The sequence below is a fragment of the Heterocephalus glaber genome, unplaced genomic scaffold (assembly GCF_053883595.1).
Source record: "Heterocephalus glaber isolate CG9 unplaced genomic scaffold, H.glaber_assembly_v1.0 deba00001760, whole genome shotgun sequence".
Lineage (NCBI taxonomy): Eukaryota > Metazoa > Chordata > Mammalia > Rodentia > Bathyergidae > Heterocephalus > Heterocephalus glaber.
The window spans coordinates 1,616,740-1,641,827 of record NW_028258457.1 but is presented as its reverse complement, the minus strand read 5'-3'; the positions used below and the strand labels follow the sequence as shown (position 1 = coordinate 1,641,827).

General features: G+C 53.3%; 1 protein-coding gene across 7 annotated transcripts; it reads right to left on the bottom strand.

Moving 5' to 3' along the window:
• Tecr (trans-2,3-enoyl-CoA reductase) lies at positions 1-24,984 on the bottom strand. 7 transcript variants are annotated; one of them, XM_021250324.2, is made up of 14 exons: positions 24,798-24,923; positions 16,624-16,758; positions 2,716-2,766; positions 2,244-2,332; positions 2,000-2,044; positions 1,824-1,927; positions 1,627-1,742; positions 1,432-1,537; positions 1,126-1,198; positions 993-1,036; positions 869-926; positions 704-792; positions 275-320; positions 1-196 (listed from the first exon to the last, which is right to left on the bottom strand). In XM_021250324.2, the coding sequence occupies exons 1-14, from the start codon at positions 24,800-24,802 to the stop codon at positions 69-71; spliced, it is 1,089 nt and encodes a 362-aa protein (XP_021105983.1). In that variant the 5' UTR covers positions 24,803-24,923; the 3' UTR covers positions 1-68. The 7 variants fall into 7 exon arrangements, with proteins under 7 accessions (XP_021105983.1, XP_021105985.1, XP_004872561.1 ...); XM_021250326.2 differs by lacking the exon at positions 16,624-16,758 and having other exon boundaries at positions 24,798-24,984; XM_004872504.4 differs by lacking the exon at positions 16,624-16,758 and having other exon boundaries at positions 2,244-2,295; positions 24,798-24,984.
• Between the last annotated feature and the right edge of the window lie 104 nt (positions 24,985-25,088).

Here is a 25,088-nt window from a genome sequence, read left to right as displayed (position 1 = left end):
TGTAGCCGGGCAGCGTTTATTCCAGGAAGGGGCAGCAGTGCCACCCCAGGGGACACAGGACAGGGGCCTTAGAGCAGGAAGGGGACGATGGGCATACGCAGGGGTGGGTAGTCACGGAACTCCTTCAGGTAGCTTCGGTGCTTGCCTTTGGCCCAGATGGTCATCTGTGTGAAGCCCACCAGCGAGAAGAGGGCCACTGTGGGCGGCAGAGGGGTCAGCAGGCCACAATGGGCAGGATGCTGGGTGGCGGGCATGGCAGGGAGGGCAGGCTCACCTGGCAGGCACTGCGTCATGATGGCAAAGCCAATCCAGGACCCTACCTGTGGGAAGGGAAGGGAAGGGGCAGATGTTCTGTTCAGTGGCCCAGCACTGCCCAGAGCTTGGCCACTATCCCAGCCCCCATTTTTCCACACTGGGCATTGATCCTCAGGGCCTTTGTGAGGAGCTACACTGCCAGCCCACTTTTTTACTGAGACAGGGTCTCTCTCTGAGTGCTACACTGCCCAGGCTGGGCTGAACCTGCAGTCCCCCTGCCTCAGGAGGACATCAGCCATAGTGCTGAAATGACAGTGGCAGGCATGCACCCCATGTCAGCTTAGCACTTCTCTGCAGGACACTGCTAAGCCAACTCCAGCGAAGCAGGCCGCACACATGCCAACCTCCACCTGGGACCCAGACCAGGGTAGGGCGGGGTGGCCCTCACCTCGTAAGTGTAGTTGGGACAGGACACCAGCAGGAAGAGCCACGTGAAGGGGTTCTTGGTGGGGTATGGGATCTTCCTGGTCTTGGACCCTGACACAGGACAGAGGCAAGTGGGACCCTGTGCCTGACCTAGCCCACCCAGCCACCCCTCTGGGTAGGTCCTCACCAGCCGGCCGCAGGTCCCGCAGGGCCATGTGGATGGAGAAGTTGCCCAGCTGACAGATCTGTGGGAGACGTGGGTCAGCCCGGGACACCCAGCTGCACCCCACCCGTCACCCCAGCCTCCTTACCACAAAGATGGCCAGCGCCAGCTTAACCTGCTGAGCTCCGTAGGCTGCAGAGGAAGCAGGGAGGGGGCTGTGAGAGCCAAGAGAGGGGCAGAGGGCCAAGGGCCTCTCAGGGGCAGGGGGCAGAGGCACTTACTGGGGGGTGTATAGAGAGGGTGGTTGATGTAATAGGCCATCCACGCAGCAAAGCCCCAGTAGTAAGTGCAGTTCTGAAAGGGCAGGACAGGGACAGATGTGGGCAGCGTGGAAGGGCAGAGGGCTCTGCAGCGGGTGGGGGCTCTGGGCAGGCAGGGCCTGTGGGCAGGCTGGGTGGCCCTGAGCGGGTGAGGGCTGAGGATGGGGTAGGTGGAGCTCTGGGTGGGCACGGTCTGTAGGGCAGTGGGGCTGGTGGTGACGGGTGGGATAAGTGTGAGAGAGGTCCGTGGGTAGGCGGGGCTCTTACCTTGAAGATGTTTCGCAAGGGCATGGTGCCATGAGAGAAGCGGTGCACGAAGAGCGTCTCCAGCAGCCGCTTGACATAGTGGAATGAGTGGCAGATGCAGGCGAGGCTGCAGGGGAATTGGCTCAGCACACCGGGGCAGCAGGACCCCCATTTTCACTCCAGTCCCCCACCTCCACCCTGCTGTCCCACACTCACTGCACCACTGAGTGCCGACTGGATGTGAAGTCATATTTGTGGCCATAGAGGAAGGGGACCCGGAAGTAGAAGAGCAGGTAGATGAACAGGGGCCCGGCGTACTCTGTCAAGAAGACCTGAGCCCAGGACACAGTCGTCACCCCAGTGTGGCTGCCACAGCCGGGACCCGCCATGGTGGGGGCAGGCATGAGACTCACCGTCACCCAGCTGATCTGTGCTCCCAGGTCCCGGAAGTACAGTGTGGCTGTGGTGCCCACAGGCAGCTTCTGCAAGATGTCTTCGTCCTTCAGGGACTTTCCCTCTGCACAGCAGGTGGGTCAGGGGCTGCTATGTTCCCCACCTGATGCCTACCACCCCCAGGCTTGGTACTCACTTGGATCCAGGCGCAGGGACTGGCGGGCCGGGTACCACTGTGGGTCTGCAGGCAGACAGCAGTGTCACCCATTCGTCCAGCCTCAGCTGCTCCCACCCTCAAGGCTGGCAGAGCGGAGGACCTGTTTCCTCCTCCCGAAGCCCAGCAGGTGCAGGGGAGGGGAAGCACTAGGGGCTGGGGGAAGCAGTGCACATGTGACACCCTGGCCAGCAGGGATAGGCAAGTGTGGCTGGCGTGGACTCACGGGTCTTGGTGAAGAGGTTCTTGATCTCCGCAATGGTGGCCTGGGGCTCCACCTGGAGAGGCAGGGCAGGGACATCACCTCTAGGGGTCCTGACCCAGGAATCCAGGGAAGAGGGAATGGGGGCCAGGCTCCCACCACATGGTCCGGGCAGGAGCAGCAAGGGCCCTGCCGGTGGGGACAGCTGTGGGCCTGGGACCCCATGTTACCAGGCAGCTGGGTTGGCACCCCATTGCCCAGCAGGAAAGAGAAGGCCCCCAGGAGGAAGGGCAGCCCCACCTCCTTCCCAAGGCCCTGCAGAGCCCATTCAGGCAGCCCTGCCTCCTCCCCGAGCAGGAGACTAGCTCCCAGCCACACCAGGGGCCACACTGCTCACTCTGCCTTACGTGGGGTCAGCACCCATTGTGTGCCCCCTGAAGGGCAGGGTGTGGGGCACAAAGGGCTAGAAGGAGTGCCACAAACAGCATGATCCTACCTTGTCCAGAAAACACAGCTTTTCCCTTGTCTTGGCATCCAGAATCTCCACCTCGAAGAAGAGAACAGCCTTCTTAGGTTTCTTGGCTGCCTTGGGGGGCATGGGGCGGGGGAGGCCGTCGAGGCCGGGGCTGAGACCCTGGCTGGCCTCCCGGGCCACCATGTTCAAGCCGATGTCCATGCCGCCAGCCACAGGCCCGCTCTCCGCTTTGCCCACCCAGCGCAACCCAGCTGCCACCGTCACCCCCACCACCAACCTCCCGAAGCAGAGCAGCGCCGGGCGGGCAGCGATCAAATTCTGCCACAGTGCTGGAAAGGAGCCCGTGCCTGCCCTGGGCTGCTAGCTTCTGTGCCAGGTGAAATCCGAGTGGTACCAGAGCCATGGCCCAGCTAAATATAAAACCACCCAGACCAAGCCCCCAAGGAGCCACACCACAGTCCCACGACAGCACGGGAGACAGCAAGGTCCTTACGGCAGGCAGGGGCTCAGGCCAGCACCCTAAGGTGAGGCCAGCCTGGCCGGGCACCCAGCACAGGCCGAGGAAGTTCACTGGGCTCCAAGAAGCCCCAGCTATTTTGAGAATCTGAGAGAAAGATTATCTATTTCCCTTCTGAGCTGTAAAAGACATGCTGGATTATTTTCTCTGTGCATTTGTGTTCCCAGGGAGGTGACAGATTTCCAAGTTACTAGAGCAGGCAGCCTCTTTGTATATAAAAGGGAAGAGCCAGGGAGCTGGGGGGTTTCTGGCCAGCGGCCCTCAACCTTCTCCACCTCCTTCTCCTCCTCTGTCTCCACAGGTCCCCCAGGCCTTGTTCATGGCCACTGGTACAACAGTCTTCTTCCCACTGGGCTGGCCCAATGACACACACACATCCAGGCCTTGCCCAAGGCCCATCAGCAGACAGTGGCAGCACAGAGGGGCAGCACTGGACAGGGAGGGTGCAGTGGGCCAGAGAAGCTGCAGCACGAGGCTGGACAGCGCACCTTAGCCTGGGTCTTGCCCACACTGATGGAGGGCTTCGCACTTAGGCCAGAGAACCCAGGCCCCCAGTACCAGGGCCACAGGGAGGCAGGAAAGCATCTCCTCCCTAGGCTGTGTACCCCCTGCCTTGCACATGGGGGTGAGGCACAGTGCTGCAACCGAAGGCATCAGCCTATGTGCCCAGCCTGGCTCCTGCTAGCTGCACGTCACAGTCCAGCACCCTGAGTCTTGGCAGACACTGTCTGTTGTGCCTGCACCAGACAGCTCACCTGCTGCCAACCCTGGGCCCTGCCTGGCCCTACCAAACCCCACAGACAGCTGGCACAGGAAGGGGTCTGAAAGGCAAGCGGGCCATGCACCTGGAGTGTCACCTCCTCACCAGGAGACTGGAGCAAGAAGGGGGGCAGGAGGGACACGGTAGTAATAGTTCCTATGTCCCAAGGCGGGGCAGTGCCAACGTGCCTGTGAGCCTGTGTGGCCTAAGGAAGGCAGCACAGCGACCATGGGACAGGTCTGGGAGTTCCTGCTGAACCACTCAAAGGCTTAAAATACAACCAGCCCGGCTCCCTGCTGGCCAGCTGCTGGGGGAGGACTGAAACCCTACCCTCTACTCTGCGGGGCACTGGACCAGGCCCAGTGCGGGGAACAGCGGGCCCCCCCCCCGCCCCGTGTCAGGGCTCAGGCCGCTGGGAAAGGAAGCGGGTGATAGGAAGGAGCCCCATCATGCTCCCAGCAGCAGCCAGGCACTCAGGCCAGAGAAGGGGAACTGCCTGCACCCCGCAAGGTAAGCCAGGCCCATGGGTGCATGCAACTCCTGGGCCTCTAGATTATTTCAAAATAGAAAACACAATAAAAGTATGCTAGGTGAGGGAAAAAGACAGGCTGAGTAAAGAAGCCAGACACACAGGGTCACATGTTCATAGGAAGCGTCCCACAGACAGAGGCAGCGTGGGTGAGTGGTGGCCTCGGCTGGAGAGGGGGTGGCTGCTAACGGGCACCTAGACTCCTGTGGGGAACCGAGCAGAGGCGGGGGTCAGGGTGTACTGGAGTACAAAGTCCCAAGCTGCGTGTGTTGACATGGGCAGCTTTCCACTATGTCCGTTTCACCTTGACACAAAACTGTGGGCATGCTGCGGATCAAAAGGGGCCATGCCTCCTAGGCAAGTACTCACCACCAAGCCACACTCAGCCTCAGCGTCATCTTTTTTTTTTTTTTTTTTTTGGTACCAGGGATTGAACTCAGGACCTTGCACTTGTGAGGCAGGCACTGTGCCATTGAGCTAAATCCGCGGCCCCTCTCAGAATCACTTCTAAGAGTGGGGAACAAACAGGCCACAAACACCCATGGAGAAGGATCCAGGGCTGGGAAGCACCCAGGGGGCCTACCGAACTGTCCCAGTCCGTGGTCCTGCCTCATCCCACCCTCTGCTCTGTGCCTGCAAAGGCCTCAGACCAGCCTGGGGTGGGGCCAGGGGTTCCCAGGACTCCCTGGGCAGAGGGGAGGCCCCGGGAGGAGGCCACACCCAGGGAGGAATGGGGCCCCTGCTTAGGAGCACAAAAGGGGAGTGGACTGGGCAGGTGACAAACAGAGGAAGCCCATGAGGGGTCACCAGCCAGATGCCTCAAGGACGCAGTCAGGGACCCTGGCGTGAGCACGACGACGCGTGGTTCTGTGATGACAGTCGCACCAGGCTAGGAGGAATTCTCACCCAGAGGCCCAAGATTCCAAGGCCCAGCCAACAGCACTCATGCTTGGCCAAGACCAGGGTGCCGGCAGGCCCACTCTGCAGGAGGGCACAGGCCCTAGGCAGTGAAGGTCCCCAGCCAGCACTGGATAGTAAAGACCTGACAGGTAGGTGCAGACGAGAGGGCCACACCTTCTACATGCTTGCTTCTAGACAGCCAGGGCCCAGAGCCCACGGGGAGGCTGGCTTCAGCAGAGCAGGTAAAGGCTGAGGGAGTCACAGGGCCTTTGCACAGCCATTCCCTCCTCCTCCTACTCAGCTCTCAGAGCATCTGTTTTGAATGGTGACCCCAGCCCCACTTGAGCACGGATGAGCACTGTCCTGTGCTCAGCTGTCTCCCGGGACTCACAAGAGGGCAGGGGTGGGGGGGGTTGCTCCCTAGGAGGAGGTGGGGCAGGTCAGGTGCTGGCCCCCGGCCCACCTGCACCCTCAGCTTTGCCGGCTCCTCCTCCCCCACCTATGGAGCTGCCCAGCCACCAAACCAAGAGACACAGGCAGGACCCAGGGCAGGGGAGCCTCTGCCCAGCCACCCACACGGGCAGGCTGCAGCTCCCCGGGTCTCTCATAGTAACCCTCACATGCTGGTGGCCCTGCTCATCCTGAGCACGAGAAGCCAGGCCCAGGAGATCTCAGTCACCAGGAGGAGGATGCAGATCAGAAAAAAGGCCTGCCTTCTCTGCACTCCCCTGGTGCTGAGGTTTATAAAAAAAAAAAAACAACTATTTCCTGGCTGTGTGGTCCTGGTCAGGTAACCTACCCTCTGAGCCTCCACATCTTCATCTGTAAAGTGCCACATTGCCATCTCTCAAAGATACTGAAAAATCAGTGGTAATGACCCCCCCAAAAATACATAAGGATTTCCAACCTCAAATAAATCTTTCTTTTTTTTTTTTTTTTGGTACCAGGGATCAAACTTGGGTCCTTGCGGTTGTGCAACAGGCAGCGAAACCACTGAGCTAAATCCCTGGCCCCAACCTCAAATAAATCTTAAAAAATAAAAATAAATAAATTTTAAGAACAAATATAGAGCTGGGTGTGGTGGTACATGCCTGTAATCCCAGCACTTGGGAGGCTGAGGCAGGGGGATCACCTCGAGTTTGAAGCTAGCCTGGGCTACAGATTGAGTTCAAGGCCAGCCTGAACTAATAGCGAGAACACTATTGAGACACATTAGTGTCTCAAAACACTAAAACAAAACAAAACAAAACAAAAAAGAACAAATATTGAGCCAGAAGTTGGCAGCACATATCTGTGAGGCCTGTGAGACCTGTAGAGCACTCTGGGAGGCTGAGCCAGGAGGACAGAAGTCCCAGGGTGACTCAATACCCTATCTCAAAATAAATTAAAAGAGCATTGGGGCTGGAGGTCAGTGTGAAGGACAGGGAGGTGACAGGGTGGGGCAGGCTGCGCAGGGCCTCGTGGGAAATCTTGGCTTTTCCTGCTTTTTGTTTTCCCCAGTACTGAGGATGGAACCCAAGGCTTCACTCATGCCAGGCAAGAGCTCTCACACTGAGCTTTATCCCCACCCCCTTTAAAAACTTTGCTTTTATTGTTTTGAGGCAGGGTCTCACTGAGTTGCCCAGGTTGGGCTTGAACTTGTGACCCTCCTGCCTCAGCCTCCTAAAAGTTGCTGTGATTATAGGTCTGGCTAGGACTTTGGGGCTTTGGCTGTTCCTGGGCGAGAGAGAGGGGATGGAAGGCTCCTGACCAGAGGAGGGGCAGGGCCAGACTCAAGTGGTCACAGGGAGGGCCAGGCTGTGGGGGTGGGGCTGGCGCTGGTGGACAGGTGAAGCATGGGGCAGGCGTAGTCAATGGTGGGCTTCCAGGTAGACCACGATGGTTCAGGTGTAGGGGACGAAGGGGCAAGAACTGCAGGTTTCTGACCTGGCCCCAGTGGAGCCCAGGCTGGAGGTGAGTTCACAAAACCTGCAAGCTGCCCGCCCAGGGTCAGTGCAGACCTAGCACACCTGGCCCAAAGGCCTCTTGAGTGGCCTCTCACCCTCCCCAGGGCCCTCCATCTGCAAAAGACCCAGGGCCTCCCTCACTCTCCGGCTGTGGAGTCCTCGTCATGGGGCAGGCACAGGCCTGAGGGTACCGCTTGGGCTTGTGCACCTGGGACTCCTGTATCCTACACTGGGACCCACAGATGCTAACAGGGCAACAGTGGCCTATATTTGCCACCAGGCCTCTGCTGTCACCCACAGCGGCCCAACACAGCAGAAGGCAGCAGCTGCCTCGCAGATGCAGAAGCTGGGCTCCAAGGACAGAGTGTGACGAGGTCACCTGGTGGAAAGTGCCCACACCCCAGTGCCCTGTGTGCAGGTTCAAGGTCAGGCCAACTCAGGCAGGCCTCTGGGCCTGGTCGGAGCTGGTGCAGAGGAGTGCATACCACTCTCTTTGGCCCCTGAGGGCTGGTGCCAGGAAACGCACTGGCCACAGCCTGCCTCACATGGGGTGTCTGGCACAATCTGGCAGGGCCTGTCCCAGCCCTGGGGCACGAGGGGCCTGGCTAGGGCACAGGCCCAGCATGGCCAGGGACCCCAGGCAAAGATGCAAAGCATCGAAGGCTCTTCAGCCTGCGAGCCTTCACATGGGACAGGGCTCTTCTTGGGGACACTGGCTATGCCACTCTAGGGACCAGCTCACCCTTGTCACTAATGCAAAGATGGGCACATGCCCCTTTCCCTTTTACTTCCCAGAAATATTGAGTCACCCACGAATGCTAGGGTGCCAGGACAGCCAAGAGGACCTTGGGCCTGGTTGCCAGGAAGCCAGCACAGGCTGCACCTGCTCAGCCACAAATACCTCCTTCCCCAGTGGCCTCAGCGTGCGACCTCATTTCTCCACGGCACTGGGGAAGGGTTGCCAGCCTTCTGGAGGAGCTGTGGTGGGGACACAGCAGCACCCAGGTGGGAAGGGGGGGAGACGTGGACCAGCCACACCCTGGACCTCGACCAGGCTGCTTCTGTCCCTTCCCTGCCGCTAAGACACTATTAGCTGAGGTCTGGACATCAGCATCTACACGGCTCTGGGATCCGGGACCAGGAGCTGGGTGCTGTCCTCACCTTGGGGGATGTTCATCAGTGCTCCTGCACCGGTTAACACAAGCTTGGAAGACGGAAGAGGGGGAACACTGGGCACACACAGCAGGGTCTCTGACCAGCAGCTCGGCCACACCGAAGGCACCGCCCAGCCTGTCCACTCAGATACACCACTTCTGAGAACACTCACTCTCCCCTCCTGTCCACTTTGTCACCATTGCCAAGGACTGTGTCCTATCTGGCACTTCAGAAAACCAGGCTTGGAAATGAGGCACTGGCAGGCAGCCAGGAAGACCCAGTGCTGCCCCAGCCTGCATGGGCTCAAAGTCCCCTCCGCCACCACAGTGGACAAACCTGCCTGTTCTCTGAGGATCAGAGTAAATGCTAGCAAGAAAAGGACAAAGTGACCCCAAAAACAGCCCTGAAGGGCCGGGGATTGAGCTCAGTGGTTTCACCAGCTGCTACAAAAGCGCAAGGACCCGAGTTCCATTCCCAGTACCAAAAAAAAAAAAAAAAGCCCTGAAGAAGGGCTCCAGGCCCAGCCTATAAACCCAGCTACTCTGAGGCTGAAAGAGAAGGATTCCTTGAGCCCAGGAGTTCAAGACCAGGCTAGACAAACAGTGAGACCCATCTCAAAATATCAAAAATCAAACCAATATAACACCGGAGCCAGGAGTGTAGCTCAACAGGGACCACTTGCCTAGCATGCATGAGGCCCTGAGTTCCATCTCCAGCACCAGAAAGATAATAAATAAAACACTTGGATCCATTCAGAAGCCACCTGCCCCACTGACACCCCAGCTCCAGCACAACTGACCTGGAAGGGGCAATGCGATTCCAGGCATGCCCAGTGGCGACACGCACCACCTGAACAGGGTCAGGGACCTGCTGGAAGCCCGAGGGCCAAGCTCCCTACTTGGCATCAGGACCCACCCTGCCAACCTTGCCTGTCCACCCACCTGGACACAATCAGGCCATACCAGCTGGGCACTGTGGCGAATGCCTGTAATCCCAGCACTCAGGAGACTGAGGCCAGAGGGTCCCCGTGAGTTCAAGGCCAGCCTGGGCTACATAGCAAGACCTTGCCTCAAAAGAAAAAAAAAAAGAGGGGGCCAGGGATTTGGCTCAGTGGTTCCAGCACCTGCCTCAAAAGTTCAAGGTCCTGAGTTCGAACCCCGGTACCAAAAAAAAAAAAAAAACAATCAGGCCATACCCAGGTGAGAGGTCTGTCATCTCCAGGCACCACAGAGAGGGAGGACCCAGTGTGGAACAATGCTTCTTGCAAGTGTTCCTGCCACAGGCCAAGGCCACCCAAGGGCCTAGAAAGGCAGGCAGTGTCCCCAGCGCTACAGGAGCCAGGTCTGGCCTACACTCTGGGAGCCTCAGCCAGGCTTGGCTGGACACAGCACAAATTCCTAGGAGGACTCAGCTCAGGCTGCTTACAAATTAGAGTGTGGCTATGGCGCCCCCTCGTGGCGCTGGACGAAGCCTGCCTGAGGGCCTCACCCCTAGGTTAGCTTCCAGTGCTCCCAGGGGCTGAGGTGCAGCTGGGGCACAGCTTGTGCCCAGCACCCAAAGGGCCTGGTTCCAGCTCAGCACCCAGACAGAAGCTCCCAGGGTCACCAGAGCCACCCTGCCATGAGTCCTGCTTTGGATGGAGCCCAAAGCCCTATCACAGCTGACACCACCCTCCTAGAGGGGCCTCAGCCACACCCATGCTACCCCTCTTCCTCTCCTCTTTGTCCCCATTGGCACTGCTAGGCTGCACCCAAGCACTGAGCCCCACTGGCTCCCACAGTGGTGCTGACCCACTGTGCAGGCAAGAGGCCAGGCCCGGACAGTACACAGCGTCAGCCCAGGGACCTTCCAGCTATGGCTCCTGGGCCAGGGCCCTGTCTGCTCCACAGGTATGGTGACACACACTTGTAATCCCAGCTACAAAGGAGGCTGCGATGGGAGAGCGGAAAGTTCGAGGCCAGCCCCATCTCCTAGTAAGACCCCATTTCAAAATAAAAAAGTGCTGGGGGCGGGTATTTAGCTCAGTGGCACTGCATCTGCCTAGCAAGTGCAAGGTCCTGAGTTCAATCCCTGGTACCAAAAAAGTGCTGGAGATGCGGTGCAGTGAAGGCCCTGGGTTCAAGCCCCAGTAGCACACACAAAAAGGGACACTCATGGCCAGTGGGCAGTGTGCCCCTGAGGGCTCTGGCCAGAACTTTTTCCTTCTTTGGAGCTATACCTGTGCCTCAGCTTCCAGGCCCCAGGCCCCTGCTGCAATTGGCTGCCTCTCCCTATCTCTGGGCAGGAAGGCAGTGTCCAGCGGGAAGGTGGGAGAGGGCCAGCCCCCCGAGGTGACATTGCACAGGCCGAAGTCCGGCACCCAGGTCAGTCCACCCCCTGGGGCTCACATCGCCAGACCCAGTCCAGGAGCCGAACAGAAGCAGCCTGCACCTCCAACCTGCACATAACCTGCCAGGCACTGGGGCAAGGTCCTCAGCATGGCCCCTGGCTTTACTGCCAAGTCCCTTGCAAGAAAACCATGGCTCATTCATTCATAGACATAGGCCAGGCACTGTGAGGGAATCTAGGGATTCAGCTGTGGAAGGAGATGCAAAAATTCTTACTAGGCCAGACAAATCTGTCATCCTAGCTACTCGGGAGGCTGAGGCAAGAGGATCCCAAGTTTGAACCCAGCCTGAGTAACTTAGAGAGCACGTGTCTCAAAATTTGAAAAATCTTGAGCCAGCCTTGGTGGCATAGACCTATAATACTAACTACTCAGGAAGCTGAGGCAGGAGGATTACAAATTCATGGCCAGCCTGGACAACCTAGTGAGACTCTATCTCAAAATGAAATAAAATGGGCTGGGGGTGCAGCTCAGTCAGTGGAGAGCACTTCCCTAGCATGTGTGAGCCCCTGGGTTCCACCCCCAGCACCCCACAAAAAAATCTACCTGCATTGACCCAGCCCACTGAAAATCACCACACTGCTCTCTTCCCTCCGTACCTCTACCCTCGAACCCTGAATCTCACAGAAACATGTGCAAGTAAACAAATGCTCCTCTTCAGTTTTTGCTCCTTAAATAATTTTGCTAGTCTTACATACCCCCAATATTTTTTGTTTTTGTTTCCTTTTGAGATAAGGTCTCCCTGAGTTTCCCAGTCTGGCCTTGAACTCCTGGGCTCAAAGGATCCTCCTGCCTCAGTCTCCCAAGTAGCTGGGACTGCAGGCGTGAGATACTGAGCTGTGACCCCTAACACGTTTAGACTAAGTCTAGTTGGTTTTTTTTTAACCTAAGCTTGAATAGTTGTAAATTATGTAATTGTTGGCCTAGTAGATATTAAAATATGTATGGGACTTTATTAAGTCTAATTATAGCGTCCAAATACTTTAGTAAATTGATATCTATCCTTACTACTTGACAGAGAGAGAGAGAGAGAGAGAGAGAGAGAGAGAAAATAGCCAAGTACAGTGGCATGGGCTGTAGTCCCAGCTACTCAAGAGGCAAAGGTGAGACAAATGTTTGAGGCCATGAGTTCAAGCCCAACCTGGGAGGGCCGGGGATTTAGCTCAGGGATTCCACCGCCTGCCTCAAAAACACAAGGTCCCCAGTTCGATCCCGGGTACCAAAAAAAAACAACATTAGGAACAAGATCTTTAGTATTTGCTCCTTCTGTGCCTTGCAGTTAAGTTCTGGTCCCCTCTTCCAGACATGTTCTTTTCATACATGCTTATGACTGTTACACTGCTCATCCCTATCATACTGACCAAATTGAATTTTTTTTTTTTTTTTTTTGGCAGTACTGGGGATTTTCCCCAGGGCTTCACATATGCTAAGTATGCTTACTACCACTAGCTCCAGCCCCAGGCCTTGCCCCTGAAATTTAATTTTATTAAGACATTTCAGTGGCTGGGTACAGTGTGATGCACACCTCTGAGCCTAACTACTTGGGAGGCTAAGGCAGAAGGATTGCAATTCAGTAGCCTAACCCTCTACACATAAAAAGAAAAGTCCTTCAAGATGCACTATCATTACAACATTGGCATAACTAATCATACTATCAATGGCATAAGTAAATCAACCACAGCATAAATCTATCACAACTGGTAATAAATACTACCCACAAGCTATAGGTTATGGGCTAGGGGTGTAGCTTGGTACAGGACCAGGCCCTACATTCAGTCCCCAGCACGGGAAGGAAAGAGCCAGGAAGGACAGGAGGGAGCGCAGAAGGGAGGGACTGATGCAATGTGGTGAACACTTATAATCCTAGCACCATGGGAGGACGAAGCAGAGGATCATGAGTTTGAGCCCAGCCTGGGCACTTTTGTAAGACTCTGTATCAAAATTTAAAAATTGAGCTGGGGGGGCCGGGGATTTAGCTCAGTGGTTTTACCGCCTGTTGTGCAAGCACAAGGACCCGAGTTTGATCCCCGGTACCAAAAAAAAAAAAAAATAGGGCTGGGTATTTAGCTCAGTGGCACCATGCCTGCCTTGAAAGCGCAAGGTCCTAAGTTCAATCTCCAGTACTGCAAAAAAAAAAATTTAATAGATAAATAAATACAATTTAAAAATAAGCCAAAAAGGGCCAGGGATTTAGCTCAGTGGTTCCACCGCCTGCCTAGCAAGCATAAGGTCCTGAGTTCGATCCTTGGTACCAAAAAAACGAAAGCCAAAAAAAAAAACCTTAAAAATAAGCTGGGTGTGGTGGCACACACCTGCAATCCCAGCACTCTGAAGGCTAAGGCAAGAGGATCACCACAAGTTCAACGCCAGCCTTGAACATAGTGAGTTCAAGTCCAGCCTGAACTGCAGAGCAAGACCTTGTCTCCCCACCTCCCCAAAACAACTAAAATAAAAAGAAAAAATAAAGAGGGTGGAGGCTGAGGCTATAGCTCAGTATAAAGGCCCTGGGTTCAATCCCGGTATCACGAATAATAATAATTTAAAAAGTAACTTGTCCCTAGTTCACCCAAAGAGACACTGGCATCTTTTTTTCCAATTAGCTCCCATCTCTAAAGATTTCTTACTGCTAGAATGTGGCCAGGGATTTAGCTCAGTGGTTCTGCAGCCTACCTCGCAAGCGCAGGGTTCCGAGTTTGATCCCCGGTACCAAAAAAAAGAGAGAGAGAATGTGGCAAGGTTTGGCAGTACTTATGAGACAAGGGTCACCATGTTGCCCAGGTTGGCCTCGAACTCAGCAATTCACCAGTCTGTTTCCTGCGTGGCTGGGGACTACAGGCACAAGCCATTGTGCCCGGCCAGTATCACTTTTATTCTGCCATTTCTTATTGTTTTCTTTCTTTTTTTCTTTTTATGCTGGATACAGAACCGAAGACCCCACACATGCTAAGTAAGGGTTTCTACCACTAAGCCACACTCCCAGCCCTCATTCTTCTCTTTTGTTTCTTTGTTATTGGTTTGAGATAGGACTCATACTATAGCTCGGACTGGCCGTGAACTCACAGAAATCCTCCTGCCTCAGTCTCCCGAGTGCTAGGACAGGTGTGTGCCACCGCACGCACCCTCTTCTCTTTTTCAATGTTGACACTAAGAGGCCAGGTTCATGACAGATGCAGAATGGGAGTGGTATGAGATTGAAATCCCAAAGCTACAAATGCTTTCTGAGTTAAAAATCTTGCCACAATTATCAGAGATGTCTGGACACATCTTCTGGCCTCATACAATATTTCACTAAAAGCATGAGCCCTGAGATTTCAAAGGATGTTTAACCAACCAGACAAAAACACAAACAACAACAAACCTGCGTATACTGAACACATCGACTTTTTAGTGATTATCCCGCAAACACAGTCCGCCACGAATTCTACAGCATCTGCACAGCGCAACATCGAACCAGGCCTTTTATACCAGGTGGGTCCTGTGAGTGTCCAGGAACCCATCCCCTGCGGTGCCAAGGGGCACGTGTGCTGTTCCACACTCCACCCATCTCTCAAGACTCCTGCTATGATCAGCACCCTCCCCAGGAAAGGAACATGCTCCCTGCACCTCCCACAAAGCTGTGCATTCGGCAGCTCTGCCACCCTCCATCTCCTCCTGCCTGGCAACAGGCTTCTCCTCACACCTGAGTCCTCCTGCCTGCTCCCCCCTCCCGTGGCACAGTCTTTGCACTCTGGAGCCCCAGGAGCCAGCGTAGAGCCCTCTCTACAGATCCCCAAGCTGCCAGTCAGTGGCCATCGGCTCTGCTCCCACAAGAGCCTGGTTTGAGCAGGGGTAGGGACAGGACAATGCCCACCTGCCGGCCTGGCACAGCTGTGGAGCCCCTGAAAAGGCCTTTATCTTCAGTGAGGCTGGGAAATACTCATGTCCCTAACTGACTGGGACACCAAGAAAAAAATCCCTCTCCTCCCCGCACTGCTCTTGGAGAGTTAAACTTTTAATTATCAGGAGAGGAAATTTCAGCACCCCCAGAATAAAGTCCACAGTCCCTCTGGTGTACAGAGTGCTGCCCGCCCAGCCTCATTTCCCAAGGGGGACACTGACAGAGCCTGCCTCCAGGCCAGGAGCAAGGTATAGAGTCCCTGCCTTGCTGTAGGAAGGCCATCGAGTGTCCCCACACACAGTGGGCTGTGAGGGGGCTGGGGTGACACTTGCCGTCCAGGTTCCAGGACCTGGCTCTGATCCCCAGTATGCAAAACGAAACAAAACCAAAGCAAGGGTCCAGGCATGAGAACAGCAGAGGCCTGCTGTGGGCTGAGGAAAGACCGTAGCCCAGAGAGCAGTACAGCAGGGGACAAGATGCAAGCCTCTGAGCACTGGGGAAAGGCACCCAGGCTTTGGCTGGTGAAGGGGGTGGGGGCACGTGGGGCACCCTAATGGACAGGCTGACTTTGAGCATCCACTTCCTGGGATGGCTCTTTGTCATGCTGAGTTTGAGTCCTCAACGGGCTGTCTTTTTGGTGGTGGTGTTAGCAGTGTTAGAGCTGAGACCCAGGGCCTCCCCCATGTTAAGCTTGCACTCCACCCCTGACCACCTCCATCCTCACTATGTAGCTCAGGCTGGCCTGGAATTTGAGGTGATCCTCCTGCCTCAGCCTCCTGTCACCACACCCAGCTTCACTGACCATGTTTGAGCCTTTCCACAGAGACTTTGGGCAGACACCATTTCTGGTGGCCTGGAGGCAGAGATCTGTTTGGACACAGGGACCAGCCCATCTGCCTAGTGGTTTGTCCTAACTGCCTCAGGGTATGGACCTCGCCTACAGGCCAGGTATGCTGAGCACCTCCCTCCCCAGTGTCCAGAGCCCAGTGTCTTAAAATTTGGCACCCAGGGAGGAAAATGAGGCAGGTTTAGTTAAAGCCAAAGACCATCATACTCTTTATCCCTTATTCTGTAAGGATTAAATACATTAAAAGACCCAAGCCTGGGAGCACACGCCCAGGATCCCAGAACTCTGGGAGGCTGAGACAGGAGGATCACAAGTTCAAGCCCAACATAGACAACTTAGGGACTTAGCAAGATGCTGTCTAAAAAAAAACAAAAAGCAAAAAAAAATTAAAAGGGCTGGGAATGTAGCTCAGTCCAAAGGCACTGGATTCAATCTCCAGTACTCTTTTTAAAAAAAAGTAAAATAAAATAAAAGCCCTTAAAAGGAGGGGCTGGGGATGTGGCTCAGTGTAGAACCCTTGTCTAGCATGCACCGGGACCTGGGTCCCATCCCAGCACGGCCAAAATATCAAAATAGCACTTAGAATAAGCATTCGATCAGCAGCAGCTTTATTCCGATTAACTATGTCTAGCTTCGGGACAGAGTCCCCGCGGATTCCGCCATTCTCAGCTGTCACGTCAGTGTCAGCAGGAGGCTTTTAAGACCCCCACCTTAACTTGAGGAAGGCCCAAGGTCTCCTCACCTGGCCAGGGCGACCAGTCAACACGGGGTGCCCAAGCAAAATAGACAGCTCGATCACAGTCCCAGGTCCCTTCCCAGCAGGGTCGCTCAGGGCTGTCCAACCGCTCCTTCTCTCTCCTCAGGGACCAATGCGCCCAGAGGCTGTGCTGAGTTTGAGGGCCTCCAAGTCCCAGGCAGGACCGCTGACAGCTGTCCCAAGTGGTTCAGCCCACAACCCAGCCTCGGGCGGCTCCCACCTTCCTCCCTCGGGTTCCTCACCCCGTCTGCTCACCTCTGGCCCCACCTGCTCCAAGCCCCGCCCATCTCCTGCCCCGGGTCACGCAGAGGTGAGTGGTGCGCAGTCCTCCAGCACTGCCACGCGGCGCCGCCGAGAATGTCTCCACCAACGGCCACTGGAGGGCTAACCCTGGGAGGGAAAGACGGTCATCCGGACCGGTGGAGCTGCTCAATGCGCAGGAGGGGCCTGAACCCGTCCCCGAATGTCTCTGGAGAGAGGTGGGGACGCGGGGTGTCATACGGAGGTTGAGGACTTGCCCGGGGCCCACACATTGGCGATGCCAGGGCGCCAGGCTCCGTGCAGAGCCACACACTGCTGTCTCCAGGGGAAGAAGGCTTGGTCACCAGCGCCAATCGACCCTGGGGACATGGGCTGCACGGTCTGGAAGCCCTATCTCTGGGCCACAGGTCCCTGGAGTGTTAATGGTGAGGAGCGCTGGAGCCTGCCCAGCCCAGGTTCTGAAAGTCCAAGGCCCAGCAACGAGCAGCTGAGGGCAGGGCTCCCACAGAGGCGGTGTATCTGCCAGCCCAGCACCACCTGCTCAAGGAAGGGCACCCATGGGCCCAGGGAAGCCTGGCAACCCAGGGCAAGAGCACTAGCAGGGTGGGCTCCGGGAAGGTGACAAAAACCACTTTAGCAAGGTGTGGTGGTGCACACCTGTAATCCCAGCACTAGAGAGGCTGAGTGAGGCAGGAGGATTGCTGCTAGTTCAAGACCAAAAAACAAAAACAAATCCAACCAAAAAAAAAAAAAAATCACCTTAACTGGGTACGTGGGACAGATGGGAGAGAGCTGAGGCTCTAGCTTTTCAGGAAGCTGAGGCAGGAAGATCACTTGAGTGCAGGGGTCCGGGTCAGGCTGGGAAACATAGTGAAACCCTGTCTCTCTAGTGTGCTCTCTCTTTTCTCTCTCTCTCTTTTTTCTTTCTTTTTTTTCTGCAATACCAGGGATTGAACCCACAGGCTAGCATTTACTTCACCACTGGAGTAAATTTTGGTCCTGGAACTCACAGCAATCCTCCTACTTCAGCCTCCCCAGTCCTGGGATTATAGGTGTGCACCACACCCTGCTAAAGTGGTGAGTTTTATCACCTGTCCTTCTACATCCTCAACCCTATTTTTGCCCAGGACTTGTGCCACTACACCTGTTTTTAAAACAGGTCCCTTAAAAAAAAATAGCCAGGCAAGGTGCCACAGTCCCGTAAGCCCAGCACTTGGGAGGCTGAGGTAAGAGTACTGCCATGAGTTTGAGGTCAGCCTGGGTTACACAGTGAGACCTTTTCTCAAAAAAAAATAATAATAATAAGCCCACTACACATTTGTGGCTCACCAGTCCCAATCTTACCTCACTTGCATGAATGACTCCAAGGAGCAGTGTCTACTTTAGGGCAGAGGCAGACACTGCTAGCAGGCCCCACCCTCCCCACAAGAGAGCTCTGTCCCCAGCCCAAGCAGCATGGCCCTCACTGCCGAGGGGCAGTGTCTACAGGGACAGCAGCACCTCTGATGAAACAGGGGCAGGTATGGGGGGCAGGACAAACCGGAGCCAAGATGCCACTCCGCTGCTTCCTGGCTGTGACTGGACCCACTCCTCTGAGTGGTCCTTACCTGTAAAGTAGAAGGGACATGAGTTCCCCAGATCAGGTGCTCAAGGGACTCGGGGACTGCTAGCTACGAAGGTACTCTGGGAGGCTGAGGCAGGAAGACTGAAAGTATGACCCCAGCCCAGGTAACTTAGTGACTTAGCAAGACCTTGTCTCAAAGTAAAATAAAATTTAAAAGGACTGGGGATGTAACTGGGTATGAAGGCCCTGGGGTCAATCCCCAGAAGAGCAAATGAATGAATGAAACCACCACTAGCTGCCACCAAGAGCAACATCCTCCCACTCTGTGGCTCTGGCCATTCTACCCCAGAGTCAGAGAGACCTGGATCTGGATCTTTCTCAACCAGGATGTGACCTCAAGCAAGGTCCCTTGTTTTTCAGAACTTCAGTTTCCTTCTTTACAGAACAGAGGTTCAAAGGGTGGTTCTCAGGGTCTTTGGAAGGACACAATGAACATGATTGGTCCCTACTATTACTACTCTCCAACGATAAAAAAAGAAGAGTGGTGGCTCAGTGAAAGAACCCTGGGTTCTACCCCTAGTCCCCCAAAAAAGAAGGAAAAAGAGAGCGTACAAGGAAGAATCACACCAGGGCCCATCCTATTTTCAAATCCAAAATCAATCCCAAAGGCATTTTCTAAACCTTTGTTCAGTGCAGAGTACAGAAAAGTATGAGAGAGAACAAGCAGTCCTCGATCTCAGAACACAAAACCTGCCAGAAAACAGGTACTAGGAAGCCAGGCATGGGGGCACACTCCTATGATCCCAGTACTCTGGAAGGCTGAGGCAGGAGGATCAAAAGTTCACGCCCAGCTTCACTCACCAAGACGTGTCTTTTTTTTTTTTTTTGTACCGGGGATCGAACTCAGGTCCTTGTGCTTGCGCAGCAGGCATCGAAACCACTAAGCTAAATCCCCGGCCCCTAGACCTGTCTTTTTATTTTTATTTTATTTTATTTATTTATTTATTTAGGTACCGGGGATCAAACTCCGGACCTTGTGCTTTCAAGGCAGGCAGCGGAACCACTGAGCTAAATCCCCAGCCCCTGTCTTTTTATTTTTGAATAAAAACACAGAAAATGGCCTGAGAATGTGACTTCAATGGGTTCAATCTCCAGTACCACCAAAAAATAAAAATAAAAAAACAGGCAACAGTACATAGCCAGACTCTATGCTAATGAGGCTGAGGATGTGGCCCAGTGGTAGATTGTGTGCTTAGTATGATGCAACGCCCTAGGATCCATCCCCAGCAATGAACGCAAAAAACAAAACAGAAACAAACATCTGAGATTCCACCTCTTAGATGTAACATATATGTACATTTTACTTTACTTCAGGTTCTTTTGTTCAAGAGCAAAAACCAGATCAGACATAGCTAAAGCCTCCCATACTATTCTGCACCCAAGCGATAACACCTCTAACTACTGTGCAATGCCCATGCTCCTGAACGCTTATTACTTCTGAATCCTTTCTTATGCATATACCATAAACCAGTGGTGGCAAACCTTTGGCACACATGCCACAGCGGAGTATCTGTTATTGAAAGATCTAAAAGGTTCACCCATCACTGCCATAAACAATACATGGAGACCTCATTTGACAGGTTTTGGGTTTTTTCAGACAATGTCTCACTATCCAGCCCAGGCTGGCCTCGAACTTGCATCAATCCTCCTGCCTCAACCTTCTGAGTGCTGGGATTACAGGCCTTCGCCACCATGCCCAGCTTTTTTTTTTTTCTAGTCTCCCTGTGTACCCCAGGCTAGTCTCCATCCTGCAGTGATCCTCCTGTCTCAACTTCCTAAATAATGGGTTTATAGGTGTGTACCACCATTCCTGGCATGCTTTTAAAATTTATGGAATATTCTGCAACTTGCTTTTTTCTATTGCATGTGATGTCTGGAGATATACAGAAGGACTGGGTAAATCTAAGCAGAATTTTCCTCCATCACAGGCTCCCCACAACAGTCAAAACGAACAATTCAGACAGAGCGCCATGCAGCACCACTGGCTTTATGCATACCTTAGATATTTCAGCCACTTCATAATTTTTTTTTTCAGTGCTGAGGACTGAACCCAAAGCCTCCCCATTCTGGCAAGCATTACACCACTGAGCTACACCCCCCAGCCCATTTCTTTCTTTCTTTCTTTTTTTTTTTTTTGTACCAGGGATCGAACTCAGGACCTTCCAATTTCAAGGCTGGTGGCGGAACCACTGAGCTAAATCCCCAGCTCCATTCCTTTTATTTCTTGAGACAAGGTCTCACTAAATTACCCAGACTAGCCTCAAACTTGGGAGCTTCCTGCCTCAGCCTCCCAGAGCACTGGGATTACAGGCATGTGCCACTGAGCCTGGCTAATGTTTCTTTCTTTCTTTTTTTTTTTTTTTCGGTACCGGGGATTGAACTCGGGTCCTTGCGCTTGCGCAGCAGGTGACAAAACCACTGAGCTAAATCCCTGGCCCATGGCTAATGTTTCTTAATACCAGCCAGTGGTTGCATACTCAAGTGGGGTTCACCCCAAGGAGCAACTATAGACAGTCTCAGAGAGGTAAACTAATCTAACTTGAGTCACACAACTATTTAGTCAATGACAGTACCAGGATTTGGCTCTGGCTCTTTCCAAAGTACACACACCTCTGACACCATTACCCACAAGTCTACTTTCCCCTTCACTGTCGCCTTCCTAGGCAATTTTCACTCCAGACAATTTCTTCCTGACCACAACTCTACTTCTACAACTTTCATTCTAACTGGGCATGGTGGCACACGCCTGTTATCCCAGTGTTCAGGAGGTCATGGCAGGAGGACCACCTCAAGTTCGAGGCTGGCCTGGACTGCAAAGTAAGACCTTGTCTCAAAAAAAACAAAAACCCCCAGAACTTTGTGTTTTTTGGTACTGGGGATCGAACTCGGGACCTTGCGCTTTCCAGGCAGGCGGTGGAACCACTGAGCTAAATCCCAGGCCCAAGAGCTTTCATTCTTATACCTCGAGTGGAAGCTGATGCAGGAACTTGCCAAAGACATAGTGATAAACCAGTCTAATATTATTTGTAAGATGGTCACCAAAAGAGCTACCCTTGCCAGGCTTGGTGGTGTTTGCCTGTAATCCCAGCACTCTGGGAGGCTGAGGCAGGAGGATTACAAATTCCAGCCCAGACTTGACAATTTAGCACTTAATGAGACCCTGTGTCAAAACAATAAAAAAAAAAAAGAAAAAAGGAGGCCTGAAGATGTAGCTCAGTGCAAAAGCTCTGGGTTCAAATCCCCAGTATGAAACAGGAAGGGAAAGAGGGATGAGAGGGCAAGCTCCCCATGAGGAGATGGTAGACCCTAAATCAGGATCTCATCACATCCAGGTACTCAGCTGCAGGAATGGAGCAGGCTAGGCTCCTGCAGGCTGTAGTGGACTGATTTCCTAGGAATTCCCAGGCTCATTTACAAGATTCATTGGCTGTTACTCCAGCTGTTCCTCCAGCTGTTCCTAGGATCATCACTTCCTGTCCCATCTACAGCAGCAGAAACACCAATTTAAAAAAAGCCTGCAGTAGTAGACCAGGACAAGCAGTTCTCTCACCAACCTTGCTCTGACCCCAAGATAATCCCAAGGCCTGCTCTGGCCTTCCAAGGAGCTGGCTCCAGCCAAGGCTCAAAACTGACCTGTTCTATTGGCTGGGCATGGTAGCACAAGCCTGTCATCCCAGCACTCGGGACGTTGATGCAGGAAGACCACCCCAAGTGTGAAGCCAGCCTGTACTACACAGTTCAAAACCAGCAAGACATTGTCTCAAAAAAAAAAAAAAAAAGCTGGAAGCCAAAGGATGAGTTTAGTCCCTAACAGAAATTTACCCTTGATGCAGATAATTGAAACCCTTTCCTAAACCACCAGGTAAATGTGAAAGTGTCTCTTCTATTTTTATTAGCCATGGGCCAGGGATTTAGCTCAGTGGTGCCACTGCTCAAGCTCAAGGTCCTGAGTTCGATCTCTAGTACTCACCCCCCAAACAAAGCTTATTTTGATTGGCCTACACCAAATCCTTGGAGTAAACTAACCTGCTTGCAGGGTAAAGTGGGTCAGAACACAACTCCTCCCATGAGGAAACTCGCTTAGCTCTCGTATCTGGCACCCATTACCAGAGGATGATAACAAAGAACACAGTAAGGAGGGCCGGGGATTTAGCTCAGTGGTTCCGAAGCCTGCCTTGCAAGTGCAAGGACCCGAATTTGATCCCCGGTACCAAAAAAAAAAAAAAAACACAGTAAGGGGCCGGGGATTTAGCTCAGTGGTTTCGCTGCCTGCTGCATAAGCACAAGGACCCAAGTTCGATCCCCAATTCCAAAAAAAAGAACATAGTAAAACAATGGTTTATGTTTCTCCCCAAGGTCACTTTGGTTAGTTTGCTCTGAGGTGCTAGGAATGTAACCTAGGACTTGTGTGTGCTTGGCAAGTGCTCTGCCACTAAGCTATACCTCCAGCCCCTCCAAGGTTACCCTTAACAGTGACTGGGGTGCTCCCTTCTCTGGCAGAGAAAAAGTTTAAGGGGGCCTGGGATTTAGCTCAGTGGTTTTGTCACCTGCTGCGCAGGCGCAAGGACCCGAGTTCGGTCCCTGGTACCAAAAAAACAAAAACAAAAAAGACTGGGCTGGGGATTTAGCTCAGTGGTTCCAGCATCTGTCTTGCAAGTGCAAGGTCCCGAGTTCAATCCCCAGTACCAAAAAAAAAAAGAATAAAAAGTTTATTAAGGTACAGCAAGTTCTCCAGTCCAAGCCACCAACCTAAAGCTGGGCCCAGTTTCCTGGAACAAAAATGCCCACTCTCAGAAGTCTACTTTATTTAACTCTTAACAAACAAAAATCAACTTCCCTCTGCTGAGAGGTCCCCAGAGCAGTCTGATCTGTACAGCAAGTACTGCCAAGGGCTGGGGGTATTGGGAACAGTTACTGTTAAATGGGTGCAAGAGAAAGAGAAGAGTTTTGCAGATGGCTGGTGACAATGGCTGCAGAACAACGTGAATGTACTTAACACCACTTAACTGTACACTTCAAAATAGTTAGGATAGCTGGGGATTTAGCTCAGTGGTTCCGCTGCCTGCCTTGCAAGCGCAAGGACCCGAGTTCGATCCCCGGTACCAAAAAAAAAAATAGGATAGCCGGGGATTTAGCTCAGTGGTTCTGGTGCCTGCCATGCAAGCGCAAGGTCCTGAGTTCGATTCCCCCATACCAAAAAAAAAAAAAAATATATATATATATATATATATACACACACATACTGATTGTTCAAAATAGGATAGACTTGATGCATTTTTTGCCACAATTTTTTAAATCTCAGAGGTGGAGGAAATAAGAAATCTACATAAAATGCCTGGGCAGGGGATTTAACTCAGTGGCGCCACTTGCCTCGCAAAGCAAGGTTCCAAGTTTGACCCTCGGTACCAAAAACAAAAGCAAAAAAACTTCGACTTGCTAGTTTTCATTTAAGGATCTGCATGGTAAAGTGACTAAAAACTCTGTCTTTGGGGGCTGGGGATTTAGCTCAGTGGTTCCGCCACCTGCCTCGAAAGGACAAGGGCCTGAGTTCGATCCCCGGTATCAAAAAAAAAAAAAAAACTCTGTCTCTGGAGTGCTGGTTCCCTCTCTGTTCCCAACTTTTTGGCTGGAGGGCCTTTGGAAAAGTCATGACATCTTTAAGACCTTTTTCACCTACATAAATGGGGAGAGTAATAGTGTCCTACCTTTCAGGGCCATGAGGATGAAAATAAGGTGACATAGGGCCGGAGATTTAGCTCAGTGGCACCGCGCCTGCCTTGCAAGTGCAAGGGCCTGAGTTCGATCCCCGGTACCGCAAAAAAAAAAAAAAAGAAAAGGAAAGAAGGTGATAGATCATTGCACAAGTGCAACCACTTGCTAAATTATTCTTATTATAAAGGTTAATATATTAGTTTAATGACAGTGATTTAGTCGTCAATAGCTGATAGTCATCAATACTGTCAGCTAAGTCGATAAGCACAATAGACGATTTCGTTTTAAGGGAAAAAGTCTCAACTTAGGAGTCAAAAGACTTGGGCTTTAAGAGTGACTGTGGCATAAGATCTCTCCGTGGTGATTACGCACCAGGCGGCATCTCCTTTGCTGAACTTCTTGGGGAGCTTCCCGCACGAAGATGGGGTCCAAAGGTCACCCCCAGGAGAGGGCTAATTGCAGAGTCTGCCCGAGGGGGTGGCAGGCGCAAGATCTGTGCAAGACTCCCTCAGACCGGGAGCACAAGTTCCGCGTATGCAAATCAGCCAACTGGGAAAGCTGCAAGCACTCTGTAAGGTTTTCCCAGGCCCTAGAGACCCCAAGAAAAGGCACCCCCAAAACAGCCTGGGTTGCAGATTTATAAATACCTCCTCCGCGCATGCGCACTAGATTTTACGAGTGGCCGCGGGGCGCAGCGCACGCCCACTGCGACTGCGCCATCCGGCTCTCCCTTTGGGGCAACAGACGAAAAGATGGGGGGGTCCTGTAGTCCCGGAAAAAAAAACGAATAATAAGGCGGTGTCCGCTCGGTCACTGCTTCTTTGTTTCTTACCTCATAGTGCTTCATGGCTCCTTTACTCGGTGCTTCCCGCTCCGACTGCCGCTGACTACCTGCGCGCGACCCACACGGTGGCTCAACGTGCTCGCGACAGTCGCCCTAGACTAACTGCGCTCCGCGTCCGCCCCGCCCCTCGCCAATCAGCAGTAGGGGTGCCCACCCTCGGCCTCGCTGCAAAGGGCCAACAAGATCAAAGACTAGCGGCTCGCACCACAGGACCAACCAATCACCTTTCGGGACCCACTGAGGAGGTGGAGCAAGGGTAGGAGTGACTAAAAGAAGGAG

Excerpts from the sequence above, each read along its gene's own strand:
- Tecr (XM_021250324.2), bottom strand. Across the intron at positions 1,928-1,999 it reads GTCCCTGCGCCTGGATCCAA|AGGGAAAGTCCCTGAAGGAC; the intron begins GTGAGTACCAAG and ends CCTGCTGTGCAG. Across the intron at positions 1,037-1,125 it reads CCCTCTCTATACACCCCCCA|CCTACGGAGCTCAGCAGGTT; the intron begins GTAAGTGCCTCT and ends CTTCCTCTGCAG.